The 22,919-nt window shown below is 60.9% G+C and overlaps 3 protein-coding genes and 1 pseudogene across 26 annotated transcripts in view; 1 reads left to right on the plus strand and 3 right to left on the minus strand.

Annotated features, from left to right (window-relative positions):
• The window catches only part of Cacna1g (calcium voltage-gated channel subunit alpha1 G), a 58,516-nt gene extending 57,204 nt beyond the window's left edge, over nucleotides 1–1,312 (minus strand). For all 15 annotated transcript variants that reach the window (XM_004859722.3, XM_004859724.3, XM_004859718.3 and 12 more), the window contains exon 1: nucleotides 466–1,312. In XM_004859722.3, coding sequence (XP_004859779.2) covers nucleotides 466–707 — 242 coding nt within the window. In that variant the 5' untranslated portion in view covers nucleotides 708–1,312. The remainder of the gene's footprint in view (nucleotides 1–465) is intronic.
• Nucleotides 1–20,540, plus strand: LOC110344814 (uncharacterized; annotated as a pseudogene). Its single transcript, XR_015447796.1, has 5 exons — nucleotides 1–197; nucleotides 990–1,893; nucleotides 7,740–7,884; nucleotides 8,209–8,379; nucleotides 19,782–20,540. The product of XR_015447796.1 is annotated as an uncharacterized LOC110344814 (transcript).
• Spata20 (spermatogenesis associated 20) lies at nucleotides 5,856–16,696 on the minus strand. 3 transcript variants are annotated; one of them, XM_021240136.2, is made up of 17 exons: nucleotides 13,820–13,916; nucleotides 12,812–12,930; nucleotides 12,542–12,721; nucleotides 12,389–12,453; nucleotides 12,112–12,266; nucleotides 11,893–12,036; nucleotides 11,619–11,820; nucleotides 10,781–10,911; nucleotides 10,580–10,684; nucleotides 10,351–10,425; nucleotides 10,060–10,269; nucleotides 9,785–9,977; nucleotides 9,068–9,236; nucleotides 8,672–8,883; nucleotides 7,025–7,224; nucleotides 6,320–6,400; nucleotides 5,856–6,205 (listed from the first exon to the last, which is right to left on the minus strand). In XM_021240136.2, exons 2-17 carry the CDS (start codon nucleotides 12,886–12,888, stop codon nucleotides 6,035–6,037), a joined length of 2,370 nt encoding a protein of 789 aa, XP_021095795.2. In that variant the 5' UTR covers nucleotides 12,889–12,930; nucleotides 13,820–13,916; the 3' UTR covers nucleotides 5,856–6,034. The 3 variants fall into 3 exon arrangements, with proteins under 3 accessions (XP_021095795.2, XP_004859750.2, XP_087058592.1); XM_004859693.3 differs by lacking the exon at nucleotides 12,812–12,930 and having other exon boundaries at nucleotides 13,820–16,696; XM_087202466.1 differs by lacking the exon at nucleotides 13,820–13,916 and having other exon boundaries at nucleotides 12,812–12,948.
• The window catches only part of Epn3 (epsin 3), a 9,170-nt gene continuing 3,118 nt past the window's right edge, over nucleotides 16,868–22,919 (minus strand). The window contains exons 1-9 of one of the 7 annotated variants that reach the window (XM_021240139.2): nucleotides 21,891–22,413; nucleotides 20,725–20,843; nucleotides 20,039–20,119; nucleotides 19,715–19,843; nucleotides 18,772–18,817; nucleotides 18,111–18,377; nucleotides 17,834–17,950; nucleotides 17,479–17,715; nucleotides 16,868–17,370 (exon numbers count right to left, since the gene is read on the minus strand). In XM_021240139.2, coding sequence (XP_021095798.1) covers nucleotides 17,048–17,370; nucleotides 17,479–17,715; nucleotides 17,834–17,950; nucleotides 18,111–18,377; nucleotides 18,772–18,817; nucleotides 19,715–19,843; nucleotides 20,039–20,119; nucleotides 20,725–20,843; nucleotides 21,891–22,413 — 1,842 coding nt within the window. In that variant the 3' untranslated portion in view covers nucleotides 16,868–17,047. Of the gene's footprint in view, nucleotides 17,371–17,478; nucleotides 17,716–17,833; nucleotides 17,951–18,110; nucleotides 18,378–18,759; nucleotides 18,860–19,714; nucleotides 19,844–20,038; nucleotides 20,120–20,724; nucleotides 20,844–21,890; nucleotides 22,414–22,919 lie in introns of those variants that run through there. The other 6 variants (XM_013077741.3, XM_004859696.3, XM_087202467.1 and 3 more) reach the window with 6 other exon arrangements.

Here is a 22,919-nt window from a genome sequence, read left to right on the forward strand (position 1 = left end):
ACCCAGGAGATTGCAGTCTCCCCTCCTCCGTCCCCGCGGCTTCCTCCCCACCCCAGCCCCCAAACTCGGAAACCAAACCCAGCTCGCTAACCCGCGGCGGATGGAGGACAGCGTCCAGGCTCGCGAAGCTGCCCACATCTGGAGGATGACGACCCTCGGTTGCCCACATCTGGAGAGCATCCAGCTGCAAACCCGCGGGGTACATCTCCTCTCTTTCCCCGGCCTGGGTCCCAACCCCCCCCACCCCCAAGGCGAACTGAGGTGTGTGTGGACGGAGGTGGGGCTCCCCGGGGGTCCCCGCCGGCCCTGCTGTCTCTTGCTCCCATCCCGGCGCCCCCTCCCCGCCCGAGCAGCCCCCCTCGCACCTGCCCACCCTCGAGGCTCGCTTCTCCGACTCCTCTGGCTCTGAGTCCCCCGTCCCCCCACCCGGACCCCCAGCCCGGCCCGGGGCACCCCGAAGGATATGGGTTACAGACCGTGCGGAGGCACCAGCTCCGCGGGCGGCTGTCCTGGCTCAAGTAGAAGAAAACCACGGGGGCCAGCGCGGGGTACGGCAGCCCCTCGGCCTCAGAGTCTGCACTGCCTGGGTCCTTCTCCGCCGACCCCGGCCCCGGCCGGCCCCCGGCCCCGGACAGGTCGTTGAGCTGCAGGGCGCTCCGGGGCTGTCCCGACTCCTCGGCGCCCGCGCCATCCTCCTCCTCATCCATCCTCGGCCGGCCGGGGCCCGGGGTTCAGAGAGGGGCAGGGGCGCCCCTCGGAGGAGGGGTCCTCACGCGGCCGGGGGACCCCGGCGGGAGGACACCGGGGGGGCCCTAGGGCGCAGGCTGAGCCCCCGGCAGGGCCAGTTCAGCCCCGCTCCCATGCTGCCCGCGGGGCGCTGGCTCCGGGGCAGCCCCTCGGCGCGCAACTCGTTTCCCGGGGTCCCCGGGCACCCCGGGCCAGCCGGCCGGCTCCCCCTCACTTTGTTCCGGCTTCTTCGCTCGGCGCCCGGGCTCCGGTGCCCGGATCCGCGCTCCCTTCGGCGAAGCGGCCCCGAGACAGGGAGGCGGAAAGGGGGCACCCGGCAGAAGGCGGCGGGGGTCCGCGGAGGGCGCCCCCTCTTCCCGCGGCGCAGCTGGAGCCGGATCTAAGGGGTCAGCATCGTCCCGGCCCCGGGCCAGAGGCGGCGGGGGAGGGGAGGAGCGGCTCCGGCGGGTGGGTTTGAGGGGGGCGGGGGGCGGCCCCTTCCTCCGCCCCGCGGCGGGCGCACGGCCCTGAGGGGTGGGCGGAGAGACCGTGGGGGGCCGTCCCGGGCGGGGGTGGAGGCAGAGATGCCGCCGCCGCAGCCGTCGCCGCCGCGGTGGCAGCCGATGCCGTAGCTGTCGCCGGCGCCACTGCCTCCTCCTCCGGCCGAGACGCGGAGAGAGCGAGCGAAAGCGGCGGCGAGGAGCCCGGCGCGCGCCACAGCTGGATCCCTCACTCCAACTTCAAGCCTCGGCCCCGCCCCTCCCCGGCCGAGCTCGCAGCCAATCGCCTTGCGCCGCCGGCCCCGAGTCGCCCGCCCATTGGTCGGCCGCCGCGGCAGTGTGGGCGGGGCTGCCGGGGGAGAGAACCACAGCTGGAATCCGGTTCCCACCCCAAATCCCGGGACCGCCCCTCTCCCCGCCCCTTGCCCCTGGGTCCGCTCCCCAAGGCTGGAGCCAATGAGACGGCTGCCCAGGCCGAACCCACTTTCCGATTGGCCGCTGGGGTCTTTGGGACTCCCCTGGAGGGAGCCCCGGGGAATCAGTGTTTGGCGCTGGGTCCTGGGGTAGCGCCACAAGCCCCGGGCATCCTTTGTTCAGGAGCCCCGAATTAGACCGCAGCCAGAGGGCGGAGCTCAGCTCTGGTCAAGCCTGGAGAAGATCGGAGGCGGTAGGCACGAGGGCGAGGGGTGCGACCTGGGTCCCAGAGCCGAATGCCGGGTGTCCACCAGACCCGTAGCCCACCGAGTGACGGCACCGGGGCGCGGGGCCGAGCAGGAGGGGAGCAGGGCAGGACGTCCCGGGGGCGGGGCCTCGGCTGGGGCGGAGCTCAGGGGAGGGGCGGGGCTAGGGAAAGGCCGAGGTAGGCCAGGTCTGGACGTGGCCTCGCCGTCCTCCTGGGTTTACTGGGTCCGGCGCGCGGCCGACGTCAAGACTGACTCCGACCTCCTAACAGCGTGCAGATTCTGAGGTCCAGCCTGGGCCCTAGGAAGGCCGAAGGGTGTAGTCGCCACTCCGGGGGGTTCGTGCTTGAACTTCTGGCCCAGGCAGATCACCCTGAACTGTTGAGCCCAAGTCCCTGCGGGGGACCTCGAGTGTGTGGGAGGAGGTAGCAGCGCCGGACTGGGCTTTAGGAACTCCTGCAGAGCTCCCATCGTCCCCTCACTCTGTGCCTCAGTTTCTCCTTCTGGAGTCCCTACGTGGCTTAAGGGGAGGTTGACCGCAGGGCAGTAGCTTTGCGCGGTTCCCTCCTCACTGCCCCGCGCGCGCACACCCACGCGCAGTCCCCGGCCTCGCCCCTCCTCGCCACCCCGAGTTCTGGGGCACAGGCGGCTCTAGCTCCCTCCTGCCGCCGGCGTCACCTCCAAAAGCTAGGTGCCGAAGAACCGGGGTCCACGAGGGTACTGGGCATGGGAGGAGGGGCAGGGCACCGAGGGTTAGAGGCCAACCTCTACGGGAGAGGCCGGAGCTGGGCCGGTGACCCTCGGCACCGCTCCCCCGGCTCCCAGGCCTCCTTCCCGCTGCCCCAGCCGCACCGCCCACGCAGCCCCGCCGGCCCCCCGCCGCGGCGTGGGTGGGGGCCGCCTCAACTCCCGCCCCGCCCGTGGCGCAGAGCGGCTGCTGCGCCCTCGCTTCTTCGGTTGCCCTTTCGCCGAATCCGGGCACCGAGTTGTGCAAATGAGGCCGAGTTCATTTGCATCTCATGCTAATGAGCAGCTCCCTTAAGTGCCTGCGTCTCAGGCTGGAGAGTGCGCAGTGCCCAGCCGCCTTGAACTCGGGGCCGTCTTTTGGGAAAGGAGGGCTGTTGTTTGCTCGTGCGTCTGACACCTTCCTGCCTCCCGCGGGTCCGCAGTCTGGCGGGCCGGCCTGCCCTTCTTTGCCCAGGGTCCAGAGCTGCTGGCAAACAGAAAGCCTTTGCAAAGGGGAAATGAGGCCAGGGATGCTTGCTGGGTCCGGAGGTCAGCAGGCCCCACACCCTCGAATCTCCCAGGTTAGAGAGAAAGAGGACAGGCGCAGGTGCCCTGAGTGCGGCTTCCCTGGGTTGGTACCTGGGCACCAAGGAGCTATGACACCCTGAGAAGGTACCCAGCTTTGGGGCGTGACGCCTGTGGGCAACCGGAATCCATCTTGAACCCCAGCCCTGGGCTCTCGGCGCTGAGTGCCCTCCTCAGCCTGGCTTTCCTTCCAGCCAGTATTCCCATGTCTCTGAAGCACCAGGCTGCTGAGGGTACAGCGCTGAGACAGAAGTCTCCATCCTGAGAAGGAGAGGTAAAGAGAATGAAGATGTGTTGTGTGCCTGTGCCAGCTCCCCACTATGAATGTAATCGTGTACTGTAAACATGTACCAATAGAAATTTTTTTAAAAAATTTTAAATCTACATCCTCCCAGGACTTAACCCACCATTTAGGCTTGTGGTAAAGAAATTTCTGTCTCCACCTCTAGGCCATTTGTACCCTGAGGCAGGGGCAGCACCTACTGGCTCATGAGGACCTAGTCTAGTGTTTGGCACATAGTAGGTGCTTAACAAATTTTTGTTGAGTGAATGAATAACCTCAGGTAGGGAGAAGGGAAGAGAGGAACAAGAAAGCCCCTTTCATTGGACCTGTTTCCCATGAAGAAGTCCGACTTATGCTGTCTGAGGTGTCCTCCGGGTTTGAAGGGGAACCCTTGTATGTGCTGCTTGCCGGCCCCCGCAGCCCCTGTGGCTCCCTGGGACCCGAATCTTCCCATGTGCGACACTCTTTGCTCAGGGATCATGCAAACACTATCTTCTTTGGTCACCTCAACAGCCCTGGGTAGGTGGGTGGCTCCCCAGTTTCTCAGATCATGAAGGTGAGGCTCAGAGAGATGAAATCACTTCAGTGATGCCCAAACCAGGAGGTCCTGTCTCCCAGAAACCAAGCTCACACTGCTCGGGACACTCCTGCAGGGGCCACCCACACTAGGGCACTTTCAGATCTCCCATCAGCAAGCTTTATGCTCAGCCTCACCCTCTTGGGAAAATGAAGTGCTCCTGGGTGAACAAACCCTCTAAGGGCCTAACTCGTTCTAGGGTGCGTGCTTGGTACCAGAGGGGAAAGAGACATGGAAAGGCGGCCAGGTGGAAGGAAGACATCAGTGTGTCCTCCTCCATGGTGGTGCTAAACCTCTTGGGGAAGGGGCCTTCTTTGTGATCTTTCCTGTACCCCGTGGACTGAAGAGAGCACCTGGGTTGCTAGAGGTCTCGGGTCAGACCCTTACCCTCTCTGGACCTCAACTCTTTGTAGAGGCTGAAGCTGTGTCGCCCCGAGCTCCCGCGGGTCAGTGGTGTGATGATGACAGAGGGCTGTGCATACTGCCAGCCTGTTCAGGGCCAGGGCCAGGCTGCCAGAAAGGCCACCTGTGCTTCCCCACACCACCCGTCTCTCCCCACCACCCCCAGGCCAGGCTCCACATGTCTGGCCTCTGACTTCCTGGCAAGGCCAAGTGGGCTCTAGTGAGAACGGGGCCAGCTGACCTCGCTGGCCGGAGTGCTAATCCCCTCCGGATGGGCTAGCAGCCTGGGCCAAGGGCTGGCTGCCCAGACAGAGCTGACACGGGTCCCGGTGACCATGTGTGGCTTCCTGTCACTGTGCTCAGGGAGCTACTGAGCAGTCTCCCGGCTCCTTCCTGCTCAGCTCCCATCCAGGCCCTTGTCCCTAGCAGCATCTATCAGCTGTCAGGCTTGCAGGGTTTGGGGGCCGGAAGAAGGCCCAGCCTCTGCAGACCCCTGAAGGACCGGGGGCAGCTCCCTGCCACAGCTGCCAGCCCCATCGGTCTGCACCTGCTCTTCCCAGTTGCCTCAATGGGGTTTCTGGAGTCTGAAAAGATGCATCCACCACAGACAGGAATGATCACCGCCTGCCTTACAAGCACAAGGACCCCAGTTCGATCCCTGGTACCAAAAAAAAAAAAAAATAGCCAAGGAAGGACTGAGATAGATTTGCAGAAAGCCTTGAGGCCCAACACATGCCCCAAACAAGAGCAAGCTCTCTCTAGAATCAGATAGGTTTCTGAGCAAGCAGAGGGTGAATAATGGAGCTTCCTGTGGAGTCCCTGCCTCCCTCCTGGTGAGGGCCAGTGCTGGACAGGGGGTTCCCCAAAAGAAACACTGTGTGTCCTGATGACACACGGTGCACTAGGGCACACGCACACGTGGCCAGTCTGTGAAATATGGGCACTTATTCCCAGGCCCTTCCCCAGCACCAGTGAGACGACGGGAGCTGGGCAGGGCGTGCAAGTCTGGCGTCTCAGCCCTCTAAGAGGCTGACGCAAGAGGATCGGAAGTTCCAGCCCGGCTTGAAGGGCCTGGGTCCTCAATACAGAAAACAAATAAACAAAAAACCCATGGGGAGGGGAGAACAGGTCCCCTTCTCAGGACAAGGACTCTGCTTGCCCTCCTGGCCCAGTACACACTGTCCCCAGCCTAGTCCCCTGCCCTTGGTTTTAGTCCTCTGACCCCGGTTTCATTCAGACTCGTGGCCATGGGTAGGGATAGAGGCAGCCTGGTGACCACTGTAAGCGCAGGAGGACATAGGAGAGGACAGGGCCAGCTGGGGGCTCTCAGAGGAAGGGGCTGCAGGTTCCCTCACAAATGAAGCCGAGAGCCCAAGTCACCACGGACACTGTTAGTTTTATTCCAGGCTGCGTGGGTGCCTGTGGGGAGCAGAGAGGAGGGGCGAGGTCACCTGGTGGTGGGGTGCCCAGGGATGGCCGCAGGTTCCACTTGGCCCTGCAGGGCCTGAGTTGGCCGGGAAGCCTGGGCTTCTGCTGCAGCCCTGGGGGTGGCAGTTCACTGCAGGAGCAGTTTCCGTAGCTCACAGGGCTCGGTGATGGGCATGGAGCAGGCCTGGTTCTCACACACATAAGCAGTGGCCCGGTCTTCCAGCCGTCGCAGCGTGCTCAGGAAGGGCAGCTGGCGGGACAGGAAGCTCGAGGGGCCCCCGTCAGCCAGAATCAGCACCTAGGGTGGGGCACAGCAGAGGAGGTCACCTGTGGGAGGGTGGTGGGAGACTGCAGAGGGACAATGCTGGGGAGATGCCGAGGGGTGGGGTGGGGCCTGGCGGGGGGCAGGCACCTTGTTGGGGATGTAGAGGGAGTGCACGCACTGCAGCAGAGCCTTGGTGTCCTTGGCCTGGGCATCTCCGCAGATCACAATCTGGCCAGAACAGAAAGGTCACTCAGGGTCACAGGAGGAGGGGACCTACTGGGCTTCCCCATCATCCCTGCACCCCACCCCGTACCCCTAAGAAGGAACAGCCACATCAGATGTAACCCGTGGCAAGCAGAAACATGCAAGCACACACAGGAGAACACGCATGTGCAATGTCATGCATCGTGTGCAGACATGACTGTGGGGGGCACACACCCGGGAGACCTGACACACCGCAAGACACAACACATCCACACACAAAGTAGTCACAGCAGCGCTGCACAGGTATCACACGTCCACACACACACACACAGAGGCAGACACACATGTAAGCAGGCAGACCTGAAGCCAGGCACATGTGTGATAGCCAGATGCACCGAACATGCCCAGAAAGGCAGGTTTCGCACACAGGACAGAAATAATCAGGTTGATACACAGAGCTGTGTGGAGGAGCCCCTGCCTCCTGCCCTCGTCTGTGACAGGCGGGGCACAGCGCTCGGGCGGGCACGTCCCTGCTCAGATGCCACCTCCCACGGACCCGCCTCCCGGGCAACCGCACGCCGTGGGCCTCAGTGGCTGTGCCCACGCCGCTGTCCCTGCTGTGGGCCAGCATCCCTCCACCCCTCCTACCTGCTTGAGGCCCTGCTGGTGGGTAGAGAGGGTGCGGACCATCTCGGGCAGAGCCACGGGGACGCGGCGCATGCGCTCGGAGAAGGCGGTGAGCAGGCACACGCACTTGTCCAGCCAGTCCTTGTGGCGCGTGAAGCCGTGCAGCCGCAGCAGGTTGTGGGCCGCCACCGAGTTGGCGCTGGGCTCCGCGCCATCCTGGTCTGCAGGGCAGGGGGAAGCAAGGGTCAGCGAGGGAGGGCCACCAGGTCTCAGGCGGGAAGACGGCTCCTCCCTGGCCAGGCGGCACCTTCCATCCATCTCTCATCCATACTCCCGATCCACCCAAGAGCCAGAACAGCAAATCCCACCCCTGCCCCCCCGCCCTGCTCCCTGGCCCAGCCTGGACAGTGCACCTGCACAAACGGCCTCCTCATGGGTCCCCCTGTCTCCCTGGCCTGTCCTTTCTCCACCACCGGTCAGAGTGACCCGAGACACTTGAACCAGGGCAGGTCGCAGCTGCTCAGTGCCAGCCTCAGCACCCTCCAGCACCCGCTCCGGGGCACAGGGCTGCCCCTGGGCCTCTGCTGTCTCCTCCCCAGCTGACCTGTGACCACACACCTCCTGTGGCCTGGGTTAAATGACACTTGTCACAGGCTTAACTGAGCTTCTCTCCCAGGACCCTTCCATCGTTCAGCTAACAGTCATTGAGCCCTACTGTGTGCCATGATTGTCCTAGACACGGAGGACACAGCGTGACAGAAGACCCTCCTTTGAAGTGCTAAGAAGTGAGTCCTCGGGCTGTGGATGTTGCTCAGTGGTACCTCGCCTGCCTCACAAGTGCAAGGTCCTGAGTTCGATCTCCGGTACCAAAAAGAAAAAAAGTGAGTACTGCTCTCTGAGGAGATATTAACAGACAAGAGATGGGTGATGAGGACCAGGGTCATGCTACAGGGCTTTTTCTTTTTCTTGAGGTACTGGGGATTGAACCTAGGGCCTTCACATTTAGCTACATCCCTAGCCCTGTTTTAGTTTTTATTTTGAGACAGGGTCTTGTTAATTCGCTAAGTTGCCCAGGCTAGACCCGAATTTGTGATCATCCTGCCTCAGCCTACTAGAGTACTAGGATTACAGGTGTACATCACCATGCCAGGCTTCCAACAGCCTTTAATTTTATTTTGTTCTTTCCCTTTGGTTTTTTGAAACAGGATCTTACTATGTATGTACTCCAGCCTGGCCTTGAACTCACTGTGTAGCCCAGGCAGTCCTTGAACTTGCCTGGATCCTCCTGCCTCAGCCTCTCACTGGGACTACAGCCACACACCAAAATGCCCGGCCCCTGGCTGAGGACTCCTACTTCCTCCAGGCCTCACCCCAAGGTAACCACGTGGGGCACGTGCATGTTCGCAGCATTACTGACCAAGTGAACCTCACACAGTGCCTAAACCTGGAGGCCGCTGGCTGTGCCGAGAACTAGATTCATCTTCCATCGCCCCCTCCACTAGCACCATTCTTAGTTCCCGTCTGCCTGGAAAGAAACTGAGGCTTGGCAACCTCAGGAGAACCCTAGAGCCACACAGGTACCCGATGTCCCCGCCAGGTAGCCCTCGCGCCCCCTCCGGAAGCCAAGCCCCGCCCAGCCCGGGACCCAGCGGCCCCGCCCACACCCACCGTCCTTCACCCGCAGGGGCAGGCCGGGCCCTAGCTCGGCCTCGCTGCAGAAGTAGCCTCCGCCCCGGGAGTCCCAGAAGAGCCTGTCCTGCGTGTCCTGCAGCCTCAGGGCCCACTCCAGCCACGCGCTCTCCTGCGAGGCCTCGTACAGGTCCAGCAGTCCGCGCACCACGAAGGCATAGTCCTCCAGGAAGCCCCAGCGGGGCGGGGTGCTGGGGGGGCAGGGGAAAGGAGACAGGCTGCAGCCTGGGAAACCACCTTTCCCGCCGTCCCCACAGGCCCAGTCCGCGGAGGTGTAAATGGGCCCAGCAGGGTTAAGCTCTCACGATGGACACGCAGCCCAGTGCATGCTGGGGGGGCTAGGATAAGAGGCCTCGGGGGGGCCCAGGCCCCGACCTGTGCTCCACGGAGGCCCCGGTGCCGGCGTAGCAGGTCCGCTTCAGGCGCCCGGTGGCCACGTCAAACATGTGCCTTTTGAGGAACTTGGCACTGTTGGTGGCGCGGTTGACCAGCCTCTCTATGCCCAGGACAGCCCCTGTCACGGCGTAGCCAGAAACCATCAGTCCTGGAGGGAGGGAAGGATGGGTGGGTGCCAAGAGGCCAGGGCCCTCCAGGGATGCCCACCCCATCCCCACTTTCTGGATCTCCGGCTCCAGCACCAGGCAGGGCTGGACTCTGCCCCATGCATGACCTTGGGCAGGTTACTTAGACTCTGGCCTCAATTTGTTCATTTATAAATTAAGGATGATGGGCCCGGGGATTTAGCTCAGTGGTTCCGGCACCTGCCTCAAAAGCGCAAGGTCCCGAGTTCGATCCCCGGTACCAAAAAAATAAATAAATAAAGTAAGGATGATGGCCGGCATGGTGGTGCATGCCTGTGATCCCAGCACTGGGGAAGCTGAGGCAGGAAGATTGCTGTGAGTTCAAGGCCAACCTGAACTACATAGTGAGGTCCTTTTGAAATGAGGATGATGATGATAATAATTAATAAATTAATTAACTAAGGATAATAAATCTAGAAAAGAAAGAATCCGCGTTTAGCCCAACAGACAGGAAGAGTGTGGTGAAGGGGAATTCTACCCCCAGGAAAGCCCTCAGCTAGGGCCGCCTCACCATTCCAAGCAGTCAGCATCTTGCTGTCCAGGTGTGGCTTTGGCCGCTGCTTCCGCACCTGGAAGAGCTTGTCCAGCCCCGAAGTGAGCAGGCCCCGCACCGCCTCCACATCCAGGCCGAAGCGGGCAGCAGTCAGCTCCAGCGAGTAGCGGACGGTCAGCACATTCTGGCCCTGCAGCTCCCCCTTGGGGTCCTGGGGACAACGGCCCTTGTCCAAGGAGCCCACGTGTGGCCAGTGGCCCCCAGTCCCCTCGTGGAACCCCAGGTCCCCTCACCTGACAGAGGCTGACGTTGCCGGCCTCCGTGAGCCCATAGTGCTTGGTGAGGAGCTGGCCCACAGTCAGCGGCTCTGAGGCACCCACCACAGGCTCCGGGAGGAGGCACTGGAGCTCCCTGACAGTCCACATGTAGAAGGCGCCCTCCCTGGGCTGCATGCCCCGCTCCGGGGCTGAGTCTGAGTCCTCTGCGCTGTAGAAGCCACCAGACTGTGGGAGGGACAGTTGTCAGGCCCCAGACCCAAGGGCAGGGGTGGCCCAGTCAGCCCTGGCTGCCTGGTGGACACACACCCGATGGCTCAGACTCCGGTCCACGTACTGCAGGATGCCTTTGGCGATGTCAGAGTAGAATTCATCTCCGGAGATCTGGGATTGGGGAAGGAGGCTGTAAATAGAGGTCACAGGGTGGCCCAGGTATGTGGGGGTGACATTCTTCCAGGAAGGTGGGAGAGGGACGCCTGGGGAGAGGCATGTGGGAAGGAATTAGGGGTTGTTGGGGGCAGGCTGGGCTCGGGGTCACCTGGAAAGCCTGTGAGTAGGACACGGCAAGCTGCGCCTGGTCATAGAGCATCTTCTCAAAGTGGGGGACCTGCCACTGGCGGTCGGTGGAGTAGCGGTGAAAGCCCTGTGCCAGGCGGGACATGGGGCTGGAGGCCAAGCCCAGCTTCTGTCCCTACCCACTCCCTCCACTGCACCCCGGGACTGCACAGCCTCCCCACACCTGCCCCACGTGGTCCCGGATGCCCCCGTTGGCCATCATTTTCAGGGTGTGCAAGGCCATCTGCTGGGCCCGAGAGCCATCCTGGGTCAGCCGGTGACCAAGCCAGTAGGAGAACAGGAAGCTCAGGATCACTGCCAAGAACAGGAGGATGAGAGGAGGGGCGGATGGGGGTGGGTTGCAGGTTCATCCCATAGGCAGCCTCTGGCCGGGCTGGGGTCATGAAGCCCACAGTCAACCTGGACGTCATAAAGTCTGTGCCCAAGCCAGAAGGCAGAATAATATCAGAGCCGAGCGTGGGGGTGCGCACCTGTAATCCCAGCACTGGGAGGCTGAGGTAGGAGGATCGCAAGTTTGAACCCAGCCTGGGCAACTTAGCGACTTAGTGAGCCTCTGTCTCAAAATAAAAATGAAAAGGGCTGGGGATGTAACTCAGTGGCAAGGCTCTGGGGTTAAAAATAAAATCATCAGGGCCAGGGATTTAGCTCAGTGGTTCTGCTGCCTGCCCTGTAAGCTCAAGGACCCAAGTTTGATCCCCAGTACCAAATTTAAAAAATCATCAGCCCACAGGGAACAGGAAGTTACTGACAAGACCAGTAACATGAGCCAGGCCAGGGTCAAGGGTCAGAAGCTATAATGTAGGTCAGGGTCAAGGGTTAAGGACACCAAAAAAAAGGGAGAAAGGCGACCAGGGATTTAGCTCAGCGGTTCCAGCACCTGCCTCACAAGCACAAGGTCCCGGGTTTGATCCCTGGTACCAAAAAAAAAAGGATTAAGGATACCAGCCACTGAGGAGGGCAGGGGGTCGCTGACCAAGGCCAGGTGGGCTGGGGGCGCTGACCTGGGATGGGGAACTTGGGGGCCTCTGCGAAGCCGCCGTATTCCTCGTCATAGCCCTCGTCCAACTGCTGGAAGCAGCGGCTATTCATGGTGGCGGCCAAGGGTGGCGCCTGGCGGTCACCCATGCTGATCTCTGAGCGGGCCAGCAGGGCCGTGGTGACACGCTGGCTGCTCTCTAGCAGGGTGCTCTTGTTTTGCTTCCACTGCAGGGTGGGGGTGAGCTGAGGTCAGCACGGCGGGAGACCCCTCGTTCCCGAGCGCTGACTGGCACCCACCTGGTCCCGGATTCTCAGCAACACTGTTCGGAAGCCCACGCGGGTCAGGCCATCCTCGGGGGGGAAGTAGGTGCCCCCCACAAAGGGCTGAAGGCTGGGGGTGAGCCAAACGTTCATGGGCCAGCCCCCACCACTGCTGGTGGCCTGTGGGGACAGAGAGGTCAGGGTCAGGCCAGGGCCCGACAGAGGCCTCTGCCCTGGGGAACGGGCAGCACTCACCTGCACGAAGGTCATGTACACCTTGTCCACATCCGGCTGCTCCTCGCGGTCCACCTTCACGCTCACAAAGTCCTCACTGAGCAGGCGGCCGATCTCCTCGTTCTGGAAGGTCTCCTCCTCCATCATGTGGCACCAGTGGCAGGTGGAGTACCCCACTGGAACAGAGGTGACCCTAGCCTGCAGCCTCCCGGGACCCCTGAGGCCCAGAGGACCTGCCTGTCCCCCTTCCCGCCGCCAGACACTCCCTGTCCCCCCACTCAGGGCCGGTGGGTGTCACCTGAGAGGAAGATTGGCTTGTTTTCTTTCCTGGCCTTGCCAAAGGCTTCTTGTCCCCAGGGGTACCTAGGCCCGGCAAGGTGGGACATCACTCAGAGTGGGGTGCAGGGCCTAGGCGGGGCTGTCCCCTGGCCACTTTGGGCAGAGCACGCACCAGTCCACAGGGTTGTAGGCATGCTGCAGGAGGTACGGGGACTTCTCATCGATCAGGCGGTTGGGGACCTTCTGGGCTGTGTTGGTGGCACCACTGGTCCGGCTTCCCTTCCCTCCGGCAGGCATGGTCTCAGAGCTGCTGACCGAGGCGCTGCGATCCTTGTCCCGGGAGGAGCTGCCCCTGGCGTAGGCAGGTGGGTCAGGCAGGCGATGGCTCCCTGAGTGTCCCCCACGCCCACTGCCCCAGCCTCGGGCTCCTGGGCCGACCCACCTTTCTGAACCATGGGGGAGACCTCGGCCTTTGTGCTCCCCCTTGTGTTTTGGGGGGGGTGAGGAACGGTGGCTCATTGGGGACGCCTTGCCAGGTTTGTCTCCCCCAACCTCTTGGACCTGGCGTGGGGAGTGGGACCGAAGTCAGGGCGGGTCACAATGAGCAGAATGGTGCGTCGGGTTCCATTCCGAGCCCCGGCCAGTCCCCTCCCCGAAGGGTCCCTGGCATGCACAGGGGAGCGGGGTGCTGTTGGCGGCCAGGAGGCTCAAGAAGGCTTGGGTCAGGGCCAGGGATTTAGCTCAGTGGTTCCGCTGCCTGCCTTGGAAACTCAAGGACCCGAGTTTGATCCCCGGTGCCAAAAAACAAACAAACAAACAAGAAGGCTTGGGTCTGGGACTGGACTATGGTGGGCAAGAAGGAAAGAGACATAGGAACTTCCTTCTCACACCCACGTGCCAAGCAGCCTGCAGGGCCAGGTCCCTGGCCAGAGCCCCAGGACTCCGAGGGGATCAGAAACGCCCATAGCAGAGTGCTTAGCCTGGGAGAGCGGTGTTGGGACAGACCTAGGTAACCACAGGCCCAGCCGTCCCAGCACTCCGCGAGGGTTAGGCAGGAGGACTGCAAGCTCATGCCCAGTCCGGATAATTTAGCGACTCAGAGAGACCATGTCTCAAAATAGAGTAAGAAGGGCTAGGATGCAGCTCAGTGCCAAGGCCCCGGGTTCAATCCCCGGCACTGCAGGCCCTGCAGTGGCACAGGACTGTTACCCTGTAACCGGCCTCCGTGTGGGGCTGCTGGGGAGGGCGCTGGCCCAGCTCTGGTCCCCGGAAGGCTTCCTGGAGGTGGTGTCACCACAGCTCCCAGAGCGACCTGGGGCTGGAGGGTGGGGTTGGTGGGGAGAGGGCCTTGCCGGGGTTCAGGATGCAGCGGGGCAGGGCATGCAGGGGCAGTCCAGACCAGGAACTGCGGGCCAGCGCCGGGGTGCGGGGGAGTGGACCTCGCTCCTACCTGCGGCTCACGGCTCTGCCCAGCCGGGCGTGGGGCTGCAGGAGGCCGGAGCCCAGCCAGGCCCGCGAGACTAGCATGGCTTCTCGGAGGCGGTGGACCGAGGGTGCCGGGCCGGACTGTGTGGCTAGTCTCTGAGCGCTGCCCAGCGGCCGAGTGCGGAACTGCACGGGAGACGGCTCGGGCTTCAGAGGACCCAGGTCTGGGCCTAAAATCTGATGCCCACTCACACCAGGAAAGTTTGGGATGTAGGGCCCTGCGATTTCAGAGTCTCGGCTCATTTTGGGCAGCCCTTGCTCCCTTTAAAACTGCAAAATAAGGCTGTAGCCCAAGGTCTTGTCCGGGTCCACCCAAGTGAGCAAACTGCTTGGCTCAGCCTGCCCAAATCCCACCACCCCAGGAAGCCAACCCAGAACAGCAATGTGGAGCCACAGTGAGGTCCTGCAAGAGCCCACTGCCTGGCACTCTGCAGGCGCTGACTCTGACAGCCACATAAATGTGTATTCAACCACTCCCTGACAAGTGTGGTGAGTGCGTGTCACTTAGCAGTGGTTGTTTTTTTTTTGGTACCAGGGATCGAACTCGGGTCTTTGCACTTGCACAGCAGGCAGCGAAACCACTGAGCTAAATCCCCGGCCCACTGAGTGTGTGTCATATGGCAAGGGACTGGCAGGACAGACAAGGGGGAAGACTCAGCAGAGGAAATCACATTTGTGACAGAGAGGAATAGAGAGAACGTGGAAAAAATGTGGGAGAGTGCTGGAAAAGCAGGCAGAAGGAACGGTGTGTGCAAAGGTCCTGGGGCACATGAGTAAGCTGGGGCTGGAGACAACAGCAGAGGGAACACAGGTGGTACACCAGGCAGGGTGGCTGGGAAGGAGGGGAGACACTGTCCCACCAGGAAGGGAGGGAAGGTGGAGTGGAGAGGGTGGGTGCTCATAAGAGGTGAGTCAGCAGCCAGGAGCAGTAAGGTTCAGATAGCAAACAGGAAGCCTGCTTGGGGTGGGAGGAATCTGGGGCAATGACAAGGCCACAGGGTGAGCATGGCCGGGGTAGGTGAGAGGTCAAGGGTAGCCAGGGCATCCTCTTGGGTAAGGGAGTCCTGTGAAATCAGGGAAGAGCTGGAAAGGAGAAGTCTGAAACCAGGAGGAAAGCATCCCAAGAATGACGTGTGGCAGCCCTGGGGCAGGGAGGATGCAGGCCGCCCAGTTGGGAGGACACATGACAGGAAGTGGCTGCAGGGATCAGGAAGTGCCACAGACCAAAACAGTCCCCAGGGAGAGCTAGGTCTGGGACCAACGAGGATAGAACCTTCCAGCTTGAGGTGCTGCAGAAGACAGATGTGATCTGAACTCAGGGTGTCTCTTAGCAAAGCGGTAATGAGGGACAGGGTGGGCTCTTTCTCAAGGTCAGTATCTGGCGAGTGTGAGTGCTGGACAGAAGGGACACTGGCCACATAGTAACCCCACGAGGAAGGGACTCCTGATTCCCCTTGACATGTAAGGAAACAGAGGCACAGACAAAAGGTGAAGTGATTTACTTGAGGTCAAGCCAAATAGCCACTTATTACAAAGTGGTTGTTATCATTCAGTTCAACTGCAGAGCAATTTTGAGCCCATGGGTCTAACTCCTACGGAGATGCTCTCGATCCTGTTCACAGCAGTGTAGGTGGGACCCCTTCCCCACCCCAGGCAGGAGAGTGCTACTGTGTCCCCAGCCACCGATTTTGGTATTTCTGGCCCCCAGAGGGGGTAGAGAGAGCAGCAGGTGTCGGCAGAGTGAGTCCCTGAGATTGTGGGCCCATCAGTGACCAGTGATGGGGGCATCATTAGAAGTGAGGGTGAGTGTGGGGCACCTGGGATGGATGGAGTACCAGGCTCTGCCTACCTTTGCCTTCCTAAACTCTGCCTAAGCCCCGGGGGGGGGCAGTCTCATGGTGATGGCTACAGGCAAAGGTGGCAAGGAGCTCACTGGATTCAAGATGACTCAGTAAAACAAAGGAGCAGGAGGGTTCCTGGCTCTGTCTTATGCTGCAGCCATATTCTCTGCCCCTGCATCCTATTCCACTGAGCTCCTAAAATCTGTGGGCTCAGTTCCTGCACCCCTCCCAGCCAAGTACTTTTTCCATAGCAGTCTGCCAATATTTGCTAAACTAAACCTGGGGCCCACCCTGGAAGCTCCAGGCTGTGGCACCAGACTGCCTGACTCAGAATCCCAGCCCCACAGCTTCCTAGTTTTTTTGTTTGTTTGTTTGTTTTTTTGGTACTAGGGATCGAACTTGGGTCCTTGCGCTTGCACAGCAGGTGGCAAAACCACTGAGCTAAATCCCTTGCCCACAGCTTTCTAGTTTTGTGACTTGAAGCCTGTCCCTCAACCTCTTCTATGAAATGGAAGTGGTGGCAGGCATAAGACAGCGCAATTGGGACCAGTGTAGTTGCCCTGGGCAGGGCTATGCACATGGACTAATGTTCAATTTCCTTGTTTTGAAATTCTTGGGTCCGGGCATGGTGACACACACCTGCAATCTCAGCACTTAGGAGACTGAGGCAGGAGGATCACCACAGGTCAGAGGCCAGCCTGGGCTACATAGTTCAAGACCAGCCTAAACTACAATGTGAGACCTTGTTTCAAAAAAGTAAAAAATATATATATGTGTGTGTGTGTATGTGTGTGTATACCCAATTTTGAGCAAGGAGCCCTGTGTTTTCATTTTGCACCAAATGCAACAAATTCTGTGGCCCGTGCTGAATGGAAGCAACAGGATTATCTACTTGAATGCCATGATTAAAAGAAGTTTTCTGCCTAAAGTGCAATACATAAAACAAGTGCCTGCTGTCTCTGGTTGTCAGACTAGCCCCAGTGCCCAACAGCCTAGGAGCATTTGGAAACAGAGGTGCCAGGCTGACAGTAGTAGGAATGGCGCTGTAAGGAAAAATGGGAGTATTTCTGCACTCCAGATTGTGGAGTAATGATTTCCTGTGCAGCAGGTGATCTAGTTGCCACAGGCCTAGCTGCTGCAGCCAGCAAAAAGTCCATTTGGTAAGAACTGAGGACCTGGGTTCCAGTCTTTATTGTGGGGGTGTGGTCTCGGCTGGGCAGGGGGAAGGGGTTGGTCTTTAGCTTCAGGAGCTGTCAGCAGTCCACGAAGGCCCAATCACTGCTCAATCTTTACAAGCGCCCCGCCCAGGCCCGAAGGGGGAGGGGCCTCCCGCGCTGTCGCCATCGAGGCAATCAGAGGAAGGGGTTGGTGCCCACCTGCCGGGACTCCTGCAGCGGCACATCTGAGCTAGACATGGGCAGCAGAGGTGGCGGCAGGATCGGGGCCAGTGGGGCAAAAGCACAGGCCTGCGGGAAGGCACTGGCCGAGGCGGGGAGGGTCCTGCTGACCGGTACGCTGCTGAGAGGGAGGGGCAGGGAGGCGCTGTAGCTCATGGAGCCCAGGGGCGCCCCCATGGGTGCGATGGGCACAGGTGATCCAGTGCGCATCTGGTTCAGGGTGGGTGCAACCTGCTCGCCTGCACCAAATGGGTTGGTGGAGGATGGAGCGCTGAGACCTGTGGGAGGGTTAAGCATAAGATGCGGGGAGAGTCAAATTCTAGGCCTTAGATAGGACCATAGAGAGAGAGCAGGGTGCCAGGTACCCAGGGACTAGGGGTGCCTACCTGTCAGGAAGGGGTTCTGGGTTTTTGCAACCTGTGGCACCTTGACCAGCGAATCGAGGTTGACCAGCGAGGAGGCCGAGGGGCCCAGGAAGGACTCTGGGGTGCAACGGCCAGGGGCCTCCTTATTTGGGGGTGCAGGTGAGAGTGCTTCCCCCAGTACCCCCAGACTGAAGGTGTCGGGCTCCTTTGTGCCATTCTGCTTGGAACTGGGCCTGGGCTCTCCAAACAGGTCCAGATCTGTTAGCAACAACATAGAGCTCATCGGTGGGGAAGGGTCTGGCCACTGAGCAGAGGGCAGAGGCTGGCCTGGGATCCCCCACACCCAGAACCTCAGTGACCCTGGCCTTCTGCTCACCCACGGGGCTACCCAGCTTCCCGGAGGGCATGGCCTGCGCCCCCTGCAGCTCTGCCTTGGCCTCTGTGGGTTCCGGGGTTTTGGTGAAGGGGTCGAAGGTTGAGACGCCACCTACAGCTAGCAGAGGAGAGAGGAAGAACTTCAAATAGGGCAGGTGTTGGTCTGAGCCCCGGCCAGGGCCATGGCCCCCTAAACACAGCACCTGCTGCTCTTGGAGCCCTGCAGGGCGGGGACCCAAAAGTCCCCCCAGCCTCTCACACCCTCTGCCTCCACTTACCAGGTGTATCCAAGGGCTCCGTGGAGGCCCCCCAAGGGTTGGCCCCGGTGCTGGAGAGGTTGTGGTGGGGAGAGTTTGGTGCCCAGGGGTCTGTGGCAGGGGGTCCAGCAGGCAGCACTGGGGTCCTGCCCCAGGGCTCTGAGGAGAGTGTAGGAAGCAAGTCCCAGGGCTGGCTTCGGGACAGCACATTTCCCGAGGGGACCGGAGACCAGGGGTCTGCAGAAGGTCCCCAGGAGGAGCCGCTGGGCTCTGTGCTCGGCCTGAGACCTGCAATGGGATGGACACAGATGTGATCCAGACCCCCACATCTCTCATCCAGGGCCCTTGCCTGCTCCCCAGGCCAAGCAGGGAGGTGTGGGACTCTCGTGACAGCTGGGGTGCTGACGCTGGACCATACAGTGAGCTGGCGCCTGTGTTCTGCAGGTCTTCTCAGGAGGCTGGACCCCCCCTACCACCACCTGGCCCAGGCGGCGTGGCCACCTTCCCAGTCAGGGCTGGGCTGGGTGTCCCTGTGCCCCAGGCTCTTCATTTGAGAGCCAGGAAGCAGTGCAGGGTCAGGGAGACCCTCAGCTAGTGGGGGAGGTGGTTTGCCAGCAGGTAGCTGGGAAGGAAGGGGCTCATGGGGACCGGTGGGAAGCCTGTTACCAACCTGCATGCCCACCTGGGATGTCCCATGGGTCGGCAGAGCAGTGTGTGGAGGGTGGCACCTGGGTGGGTACAAAGATGTCGGCCAAGTCCAGGATGGAGGACTGTGGAGGGGAGAGGCAGCCTCAGGTGAGAGGCGGGTGGGCCCAGAGGGAGGGCAGGCCCTGACCTGCCAGCCCACTGAGGCTGCTTCCCACCTTTATTCATTCCACAAACATCCCTTCGTGACCCCCCTGCCTCTGTACCGCGCTCCCACTTCATAAAAATGCCTTCTCATCCACTGAGTTCCTGATTTTTCGAAGAATCCCATAGGCAGGGTGGTCAGGTGCTGACTTACATAGCTGGGCCCTTGAAGCCCAGAGAGAGCATGATTTGTTGGAAGTTGCACAGCCAGGGAGATGCTGAGCTGGACTAGAACCCAGGCCAGCAGAAAGGACAAAGATGAAGGTTGTACAGCAAGCTTTCCTCTCTAGCTCTGTGTCCAAGAATTTGGCCACAATCAACATGAGCAGTATGGAGACAGAGCCCCCTGAGGGCAGCACACACAGCCTGGGAGGGTGGTCTTGCTTGGGAGCCCACGATGTTAGCACCGTGTCTCCAAGCCCAGGCTTAGTCTCCATCCGGTCTGCCATAGTCTAGGCCATCACAGCTGGAACTGCCCCCAAATGCCCACTGCAGGAGGAGAAACTGAGGCCAGGACGGTGATGTATCCCCAGTCATGAAGTCCCAGCCCATCCAGGGTCTTGACCAGGATCCTTTCACTGCCTCCTGCTTTGCTGTCAGCTCAGTCACCAGCCCAAGGAGTGTGGGACCAGGGGCTGCTATGTGTGTGTCGCCAACCCATTTCCCATTAATAAACAAGTGGTGCTTCTCATGTGCCCAGCGCTGTTGCCATGCTTTACAAATGGCAACTCCATCGCCTCCCCAGCCTGCTGGCCCTCATGCACCCTGCTTACTACCTGGCTGGTTTTTAGCTTCTCCTCCTCCTTTCTCTCCTCTCTCCCCGGTTCTCTGTCCCTCCGACAGCGAGCAGCGGCCCCTGGACCATTGGCCACTGGAGAGTCCTCACCTCGCCAGGACTTCACCTCCTGCAGAAGGAACAGAAGAGGAGGGGTGTGAGCAGCCCGGGCTGGACTCAGGGGTCCTGACGCCCAGGCTGCAGGTGGGGAGAGCAGGATGGAGGCACCGAGGTTAGAGCATCAGAGAAGAAGCTGGTTAGCGCCCGGTAGCACCGCAGCACCACCACCAGCACCTGCGCCCGGGTGGCTTGGCCCCTGCACTACCTTCTCATGCTCCTGCCGGCTCAGGCGCAGGGCCAGCTGCAGCTGCAGGTCCTCGTCCCTGTGGGAGGCTGGGGGGACTGGCTGTGAGGAGGAAGACGGGGTGAACTTGGCCTGGCGCTGCCAGCCCTGGGCCAGCATAGCCCTGCCGGGGACAGGGATGGGGAGACAGAAATGCCCCCTTGTGTAGGGGTGGGCAGTGGGGGTGCACCCCTCTCCCTGCTTTCTGAGATGCAGCCGAAGGGTCAGGAAGCTGATCTCTCTCCTGGGTGCCCTGAGAGCTCCCCCAGGGCTGCCATGGGAGGCCCCTGCTGCTTGCTGTCCTGTCTGCCTGAATCCACAGAGGATGAGGCGAAGAAGAGGATATCAAACAAAGCGTAGTGGAGCACGCGTGTAATCCCAGCACTCTGGGAGGCCAAAGCAGCAGGATTGCAAGTTGGAGCCCAGCCTGGACAACATAGCCAGACCTTGTCTCCAAATAAAAAAGGGCTGGGGATGTAACTCAGTGCAAAGGCCCTGAGGTCAATCTCCACTACCAACCCCAAGCACACAGGGCCCTTTTCTGGCCCAGCAACAGCACCGGGACAAACCCAGGACACAAACGGCCCCTGTGCTGTCCTTGGGAGTGGGAGGGGGCTTCAGGCCCAGGCTGGGGAGCCTGCGTGTAGGCTGTGGGGTGCGGCCCTCACCTTCTCGGCCTCCTCACGGCTCATGGCCAGTGCCAGCTGCAGCTGCAGCTCCTCTTCTCCTGACGTCTGGGGCCTCGCCTGCTCCAGGTCCGAGGCGTACCGGGGGGATGAGGCAGCAGCTGTAACAACCATTGTGGCCACTGTGAGCAAACCCGTCCCCTCCGGCCCCCACAGCCCTCTGCCTGCCAGGGGGCTGGGGCCCAGAGAGGGAAACTGAGGCAAGGGAATGCACTGAGAGTGCCAGTGAGAAAGGCAGCAGGCTAGGCACTTCCTGTTAGATGCCCGCTGCCCAGGAGTACAGAACCCATGCCCCCTTGGCAGGCGGCAGCAGCGCAGAGGTTGTGAGACTCAAACTCAGGTACCCTAATCCAGCCTTTGGACTCCTGCAGCTGGACCCCAGTGTGCCTGGGTCAAGGGGAAGAGCTTCAGATCCAACAAGGTTGCAACCTCAGGGCCCTCGGCAAACTGCCAAGGGCTTTATGAACTGCAGGCCATTGTGGGGGTTCCTCAGACCAGGGGAGATGCACCGCTAGGGAATCAGAGCCAGGAACCGCCCAGCAGTTGCCCCTATTTTCAAGAGCAGTGCCCTGAAGTGGGGGGATTAAGGGAAATTCTCTGTGTCCAGGCAAAGGGTTGTGGGCACTGCTGGATCAGGTCACGTTCTCAATCAGTGGAGGGAGGTGAGATCATTCCCATTTCACAGAGGAGGAGCCCAAGGTTCAGATTACTGGTTGCTCAGGTTGCATAGCTTGGAGTGGACATAATAAAGGGCATGCAGTCCCAGAGCCTGAGCTTCAGCCACTGTGCCATCCTATAATCAGCTAATTAGCAGCCAAGTGTGGTGGCATAGGCCTGTGATCCTTGCACCTGGGAGGCAGAGGCAGGAGAATCCCTGCAAGTTCAAGGCCAGCCTGGGCTACATAGTGAGTTCAAAGCCAACCTGAACTACATAGCGAGACCCTGTCTGAAAAATAAATAAACAGCTCATTGGCACAGTGACACATTTATCATGACATTATCCTGTGGCCAACTTGCAGAGCACCTGCTGTGTGCCAGGCACTGTGCCCCTGAGTCCTCAGAACTGTTAATCACAGCTCAGGGTTGCAGAGCCAAGCCTGGCCCTGGGGCCCCCTCCCCGTCCCAGCCACACCTGGGGACTCACTCACAGGTGTAGGAAGACGGGGAGCCCCGCGTGAAGCCGCTGCCGATGCCCACGCCCTCCAGCGCCATGCGCTCCTTGGTCTTGAGGGCGTGCGTGCGCTCCTGCCGCAGCCGCTCCTCGTCTCTGAGCAAGGCCATGACCTGCTTGACCTTCTCGCGCACGTTGACGCCCTGGTCCTTGCCATCGCGGTCGATGTACTGGAAGTCCTTGAGCGTCTGGATGGTGTAGAGATTCTCGCGGCACTGGTGGGCCACGCGCTCCGAGCCCGTCTTGAGCAGGTAGTCCAGCAGCGTGAGCGCCTTGTACACATGCCGCCAGTTCTTGCCGCTGTCGTTGAGCCGCCGCCACAGCATGCCCATGACCTCCGCCAAGGCCACCGTGTTGAAGGTCAGATCAGCAATCTCCGCCATGAGCGAGCTGGGCGGGCCCCAGGGGTCATTGCTGGTGGCCTCTCGCACCTTGATCTCCGCCTCTGAGTAGTTGTGCACGATGTTCTTCACCTGGCGTCGCAGCGCGGACGTCGTCATGACTGGGGACTTGGAGGTGGGCGGCCCCCGCCCCCGCCGGAGGTGGAGGGCCAAGGGACACCGTGGAGAGGTCACCGTCTTGAAGGGCGGGCCGCCGAGCACTCAGCAGGGCGGCCGTGTCCGTGGGCTCCACATGGGGCTGAGGAAGAGAGGGCACCTGGAATTCAGGGACAGTGGCCCACCTCGCTGGCACTCAGCCACGGACTGACTGAGGCCTGGCCAGCGGGGTCCCTGCGGTCGGGAACAGCTTTCCGCAGACTCTCACTTTTATTTGTCTTTTCTTTTCATTTGTGAGACACAGTCTTGCTGTGTAGTTCAGGCTGGCCTTGAACTCACCATGTAGCCCATACTGACCTTGGACTCACAGCAGTCCTCCTGCCTCAGCCTCCCAAGTGCTGGGATTACAGGCATGCACCACAACACCTAGCATTTTTGGGTTATATTTTTTATTATTCAACAAGCGCTTCTCACCAGGCAAGCCCATGTACACAGCCACCCCTCAAAGA

The sequence above is a fragment of the Heterocephalus glaber genome, unplaced genomic scaffold, assembly GCF_053883595.1.
Source record: "Heterocephalus glaber isolate CG9 unplaced genomic scaffold, H.glaber_assembly_v1.0 deba00001773, whole genome shotgun sequence".
In the NCBI taxonomy this organism is placed as follows: Eukaryota; Metazoa; Chordata; class Mammalia; order Rodentia; family Bathyergidae; genus Heterocephalus; species Heterocephalus glaber.